Here is a 7343-nt window from a genome sequence, read left to right on the forward strand (position 1 = left end):
TATATATATATCCCCCCTATACTCACCCTCATATGCTTGTTGAGACTGGAGGACTGACTGAAGCTTTTCCCACAGACTAGACACTTGTGAGGCCGGTGTTTCTCGTGCACGTGAAGGATGTGGATGCGCAGTCGGTCTCGCTTCTCGAACGATCTGTGGAGATGGACAATTGTCATTTTTTAAACGCAGGTGATCGATGAGTGGTTGGTGAGTACTCTGGTAGGTGTGGTTTGCTGTTTTTTCCTACCAAACATCTATCGTCCTGATCTCTCCTCCTTCTTTTTGTGTTTGTTATTCTCTTGTAACACCTCAAATCTGCGGCACCTATATGACCTTATTGTGTTGCAAGTGCCGTAAAACTCTTACTGAAACTAAACTAAACGTAAGTGTTCTTACGCCCCCATCGACACAATTAGATAATTCACGGAGCGGAGATTCCACCCTGCCTGTCACTGTCAGGGCAAGCTTGGGATGAAAAGGATACAACATCTATGAAGAAAGATAGAGCTACTCCATAAAAATTTCTGGCTACCCGCAAATTTGTGGAGTAGCGGTCAAACGAAGGTTGGGGGCAAAGAGGTCTGTTTTGGTGGGACTTTGAATAACCTTAGCAAAAATAATATGATTGGTCGAATAACAGTACCTTAACGTAAATAATATAAAGGTCGAGATACAGACCTTACCTTCTCGTAAATATGACTGGTTGAGGTACACTATCTTTACGTACATACGATTGATCGAGTTACATTGCCTTCTAATAAATATGATTGCTCGCATTGAATAACTGCAACGCAAATGTGAGGAGTTAAGTATAATTCGCTTCTTCTAAATTCACGAGTAAGTATGATGGCGACTGTTATAATATATGCATGCATGCATGTATGTATGTATGTATACATATTATGCAAACGAACAAACAAACAAATGAACAGAAACAGAACAAAACTATCAAGAGAACTCTCGACGTACTGACCTGGTGCAGAGATGACACGGGAACTTCCGGTCTCCCTGGTCCACACAGCGCGTGTACTTGAGGTGTTTGTCTCTGTAGTACTTGTAGGCGAACACCTTCCCACAACGCTCACACTGGAAGCCCTCACTGGCTGAGGGGGGGGGCGAGGGGGGAAGGGGGTTAAACATGGTTACAACTGGTCGCTTTTGAGGACAAGCGGGTTAACCCAGATTCTGGGGGGGTTCCAGAAATCTTGACCTATACTAAAAGTGGGCATTGCCCTACCTATAGGAGAAGTTTGGTTTCATTGGTGTGTATATTTGCTTGGTTATAGAGAAAACTCTCCTTGTATTTTTTAGAAACTGAACAAGGGGAAAAAACTTTACCTTCGATTTTCTCAAAACAGCTTTTTTGGGGGGATAGCCCCCTTGTGCTTAAAAACGACCAACTACTCTTTTTGGCAAATTGTAGTATCATCATATATATTGTCTGGATATGGCAGAATGTGCAACAGCAGCTCGCAACGGTGAAGGATGTAGAGTCATTACACGTCAACCTCTGAGTCAGAGATGACACCTCCAGCTATGTATTGTCATAAAGCTAGTGGCTATCCTACAATTATAAAGTTCTATCTGAGCAGTACCTTGTTTTACAAATTTTGACGTTAAAATTTTGAGTTTCACGACATGTCAAGCTTTTTCGAATGTAGTTCTTTGATTATCTTGATAACGACTCCGGATAGTTTTGCGATTTTGACATGGGAGATGGAACATTCTGTTTCTGACCTCATGGGGTTTAGTAACACAAAAAACGGTTTTAAAAAATGCCAGATAAAACTTAGTAATTTTGAGGTAGCAAAGTGTTAAAAAAATGAGCTTTGAGAAGTACTGTTGGACCTGATCAAACAACCACCTATAAAAAAACAATCACCCTCACGAATGGCCACTTTTCATCTGCTCCCTTGCGTTTTCTTTTTTTTTCAATATTAAAATGACATTGTCTAACTCGACAACCTGTCTAAGATTATCACTTTCGGAACAATCACAACGGCAAAAAACATTAAAAACGACATAAACTTAAAATTCATCATCATCATCATCATCATCATCATCATCATCATCATCATCATCATCATCATCATCATCATCATCATCATCATCAACAAAATAATAAATATGAACAGTAGACTTCACACACCAAACACCACTACCAACAACAAGAACAACAACAATGACAGCACAACAACAACAACGACAACAGCACTACCACCACCACCACCAACAACAACAATAACAACAACACCACCACCAACAACAACAACAACGACAACAACAGAAACAGCAACACTCACTGTCCGCCTCCTCCTGCGCCCCACCATCCGCCATTTCCTTCAGCGCCACCGGGACCCCCATGAACTGTAGATAGCAGTCACCGTACCAGACCAAGAGCTCTGTGCCTTGTGGGATGTCCTTGCACGCCTCGTACCAGATCTCTCCCTCCACCTGGGGGTGGGGTGGGTCGGTGGTTTTTGGTGGTTTGTCGGTGGTGGTTTGGTAGTTTCGTATTGGTTGAATTTTGGGGAGGGTCAATGGGAGAGGGGTGGGTGAGGGGGTATGGAGGGGTGAAACAGGGAAAAGGCAAAATGGGGGAGAAGGCGAGAAGAGAAGGCATGATGTTAGTGTTGGTAATTAAATCTTTCTCACTATTTGTATCGATCTGTTTGTCTGTCTGTCTGTCTGTGTGTGTGTGTGTCTGTCTGTCTGTCTGTCTGTCTGTCTGTCTGTCTGTCTGTCCGTCTATCTATCTATCTATCTATCTATCTATCTATCTATCTATCTATCTATCTATCTGATCCCTCCCCTCCCCTTCCGTCTCTCTTTGTCTCCCTCTCCCTCTCTCTCCACCCCCTACTCTCCTCCCATATGTCCCCAGAAACAACAACCACACACAACCCACAAACCTCACCTGTATGGCTATCAGATTCTGTTCCTGCGCGTACCTAGCACAGTTGATGTAAGACATCCAGTTTCCGGTGTTGCCCCGACCGTCAATAAAGTGACTTAACTTGCCTTCCTGAAACACCTGGGGACGGACATCACACGACAAAGTTGTTAAATGAATATAATTATCACTATTTAATAGTAGTATATCTAATCAAACACATGTATACACATTTACGCACATGATATGATATATGAATGTATGTATTGATGTTTACATACACCATACATAAACTGAACAAAGAAAGAAAGAAAGAAAGAAAGAAAAAAAGAAAGAAAGAAAGAAAGAAAGAAAGAAAGAAAGAAAGAAAGAAAGAAAGAAAAAAAGAAAGAAAGAAAGACAGAAAGACAGAAAGAAAAAAAGAATCAGTCCAGTCTGCTTGAGGTACTGACTGTATGAATGTTCCATTATGATTATTGACAAGGCAAACACTTATTGCTTTTGCTCTAGGTCGTAGAATAATTATCATTTTGTACAAACACTTGCATATGCTAAAAAAAAGATACCCATAATTTTAGTAATACTGTAAATGTTTTCTGTTTCTCGTTGTAAGTGCTTGTAACTTGTTTCACATCCTCAATATAGCAGAATATTGTTTCGTGTATTAAAAATTCAATTATAAATTATTGAGACACTTTCATTTCTTTTTAGAATCTAAGTCTTAAGTTTGACTCAATTAAGCACTAGATTTTTTGGATTTTTAAATCTTTTTTAGTTGTTTTTTTTTTGGGGGGGGGGTGAAGGGATAGTAGGATCTTTTAACTATATGTTTTCTAAAAACAACTAAGAATTACTAATTACAATGTAATTGTATTATGACCGATAATGTCATGAACAATTAATTTTCTGCAGGAAGGAATCATAAGCATAAGCCCAAATGTCAACCCGTTCTCATGGCACAGTCCACCCCGCACTCACCTCCCACATGCACGTGTTGTCATCGTCTGTCTTCACCTCACTTGTGTGAACCACTTTCCCCTTGAAAGGGCCGTATCTGGTGCCCCGAGAGATGACGGTTTTGGTACAGAAGACACCCATGTGGACGGTGCCGGCGAAACGTGTCTGGTAGATGGTCACTCCTGTGAAGGTAGGGAGAATGTTTGGTTTAACATTCATGTGCGAACAACAACAGCAGCAGCAACAACAACAACAACAACAAAAACACCAAAACAGCAGCAGCAGCAACAAAAACAACAGCAGCAGCATAAACAGCAACAATATTAACAACAACAGTATTAACAACAGCAACAGCAATGGTTATGATCATCATCACCATCATCATCCTTTGTTTTACAGTCCAAATAGGTGGAATAATATTTTTATGTATCACATAAAAGGCTATGTCGCAGATGATAAGTTTTATGAATATACATTATGTTATATTATTTTCAGATAATAGTATGTTTTAGGAATAAGAAGAATACGTTTCACTCCAAATACATAATTATAATAAAATATGTAAAACAAATATTGATATAATATATCCCAAATAATATGTTTTACGAATTCATGTATATGTAATTATACTTTCCGATGAAGATAGTATTTTTATATAGATTTAAGACGAATCCATGTCAATCAACAAATATTATTTGTACGTAGAAAAAATATACCACGGACAATGTTGTGTGTAACAGATGATATGTTTTACAAATCGGCGTGTAATTATGGTTTTCAGACGATAATGACATTTTATAGATAATAGTCATGGTATACGGACAAGTAATAATAAGTTGAATTAGTCCATACACACAAATAGTATTAAGTTTTAGTATATCTGGACAGATAACAATGTCTTTGTGGATTTTCCTACAAGTACCCAAGTATGCATATTATAATTCTTTTCTGTTTAAGGGTAAGTAAGAGCGATATTGAAAAAAAAAATCGTAGATGATTAAAAGAACAAACAAACAAAAAATAAACACAGCAAAACAAAAAGGAAAGGGGGGAAAAGGTACTATAAACTTTTTTTTTCACAGATACGAAGCTTTTTTGTAAAAACTTTAAGAAAGACAAAGCGATTAAAGACATAAAATTATAACAAGAAAAGAGAAGGAAAGACATTTTGTTTTACCTGGAGAAGAAACTAGAATGAAAGTAAGAAAAGAGTAGGGTATTCGTCCTCCAAGACATTTTTCCTACCTGGTCTTAAAAATCGAGGGTGAACGTAACACACAAAAAAGGGAATTCTAATTTTCAGAATGGAAAGCAAACTCCAATTAAAGTTGGAAACGATCTCTGTATATCGTCTTTTACTTTTAGGGCAGTCTTCTCCTTCTTTGGGTCCAGCATCTTAAGATGGTAAGAAACTTGGTTGAAACAGGAGAAGAACATGACAGAAAGTAAAGGGGGGGGGGGGATTACAGGAAACTAAATTAAAAGGAGAAAAAAAAGAATGAAAATGAAAAGATAAAAAAGGAAAAGAAAACTAGAATAAAAATTATAAATTTTAATATTGTTGAATTCACCTTTTAGAAGAAGCGACAAAGGCAGTCTCGGACACTTGAACCACCATGAAGTCTCTCACTCGGAAAAGTCCCCGAGTTATGTATATTTTTGAAAATTCTGATCAATATGGGGAACATGTAAACGCCAGGAAAATGATACGGTTTTTTTTCAAAAAGAGCATCCGAGTGGAGAAATGAATGGCGAAACTTGGTAGAAGATGTCTGTTTCAAATCTGGCATGTTATGTTGAAGATGATGATTGGAAATTGGGGGGGGAGTTTTTTTCCCAACATAAGACCCCCCTCCCGGAGGTGGTGGAGGAGGAGGAGGAGGAGGAGGAGGAGGAGGAGGAGTGTATTCGTCCCTTGCGGTTAGCCTTACCTTCCTGCAGGTCCAGGGTGCTGGCATCGAGGGGAGGCATGTTGTGACAGAAGTGGGCGGGGTCTTCTTGGTGGGTGGAGCTTGTGGTGCTGCAACTACTTCCGGGGGAGGTCATGGGCTGTGGGAACTTGACGGGAGACCACATGGGCGGGACTCTGTTGTTGTTGTTGTTGTTGTTGTTGTTGTTGTTGTTGTTGTTGTTGTTGTTGTTGTTGTTGTTGTTGTTGTTGTTGTTGTTTGAGCTAATACTGTTCGCCGGTGTCATTGTTTGGTGTGCACTGTTGTTGCTGTTTGGGGTGAAACTTCTGTTGTTATTGACGACGATGTTATTGTTGTTGTTGTTGTTGGCTGTGGTGTTGTTGTTGTTGTTGTTGTTGTTGCTGTTGCTGCTAGCACTGCCGGACGTGTTGTGACTATCCGGTGAGTCTCTCTGGCCAGACAAAATCTTGTCGATGCCTGTGAGAATAGAAGAGATCATTTGTGTTAGTTATTCCCTCTATGAAGAAACGTAACATTTGAGGAGAGGGTATAAAACCAAGCCAATACATATTCTCTAAACGTGTAAGTCCATAAAAAGATTTTTCACCATCCCCAAAAAATAACAAAACCCCAAACAAACAAACAAACAAACAAACAAACAAACAAACAAACAAACAAACAAACAAAACAAACAAACAAACAAACAAACAAAACAAACAACAACAACAAACTAACTGCTCTGTTTCGTGTTTTGATCGCATTGTTAAAATACTACTGAAATCTTCGTATACTATATGACTGACAACCCTCGTCTGGGGTGAAAAAGGCAGAAAACGAATCTTGAAACAAAAATTAATTTGCCTTTTCACTTTCATACATGAGTGAGTTTGTTAGGAGTTTATGGCACTCGTAACGGTCTGTGGTCGTATGGGTGCCTTTTAGATATATACACCGCCGATATAGGACAGTGTTGTGTATAGAAAGATGTGTACACCGCCGATATAGAACGTTGTGTATAGAAAGATGTGTACACCGCCGGTATAAGACATCGTGGTATGTACAGTAAGGTGTGTACACCAACGATATACGACATTGTTGTGTATAGTAAGGTGTACCCAACGATATAGGACAGTGTTGAGAATAGAAAAGTGCTAACACAGGGCTTGTCAACATGGATGACATGACCCACTATAAGTTGGTGGACGGTGGGGATCACCTGTCCAGTAATATTAATACCTTACAGTAGTGGGCTGTTTCAAAACTTGAAGCCTCTTAAAGGTGGCAAAGTGGGCGCTGGTTATAAAAAGATTGACTAGCACTGAGCTAAAGTATGAGTTCAGTTTCAGAAACGGTAATAGTGTTATCAACCACTTAATCCTCAGTAAACGATTTTCTGACCACAGGAATGTGTCAACAATGCCAGACCACCCTCAAATCAACCCCCGCTACATCCATTGTATTCCCGAACGTTTGTCCGCGGCACGAAGAAAAATACAACGGTGTTTTTGTTGCCGTGTTTACACACCCAAGATACACACACACACACACACACACACACACACACACACACACACACACACACA

General features: G+C 39.4%; 1 protein-coding gene across 1 annotated transcript in view; it reads right to left on the reverse strand.

The window, feature by feature from the left end:
* The window catches only part of LOC101846381 (PR domain zinc finger protein 14-like), a 19241-nt gene that overhangs the window by 2634 nt on the left and 9264 nt on the right, over positions 1-7343 (reverse strand). Inside the window, exons 2-7 of the mRNA XM_013088491.2 lie at positions 6176-6237; positions 3872-4102; positions 2918-3034; positions 2298-2454; positions 974-1103; positions 27-153 (exon numbers count right to left, since the gene is read on the reverse strand). Of these exons, the coding sequence (XP_012943945.2) occupies positions 27-153; positions 974-1103; positions 2298-2454; positions 2918-3034; positions 3872-4102; positions 6176-6237 (824 nt within the window). The remainder of the gene's footprint in view (positions 1-26; positions 154-973; positions 1104-2297; positions 2455-2917; positions 3035-3871; positions 4103-6175; positions 6238-7343) is intronic.

Source organism: Aplysia californica, unplaced genomic scaffold, assembly GCF_000002075.1.
Source record: "Aplysia californica isolate F4 #8 unplaced genomic scaffold, AplCal3.0 scaffold00751, whole genome shotgun sequence".
In the NCBI taxonomy this organism is placed as follows: Eukaryota; Metazoa; Mollusca; class Gastropoda; order Aplysiida; family Aplysiidae; genus Aplysia; species Aplysia californica.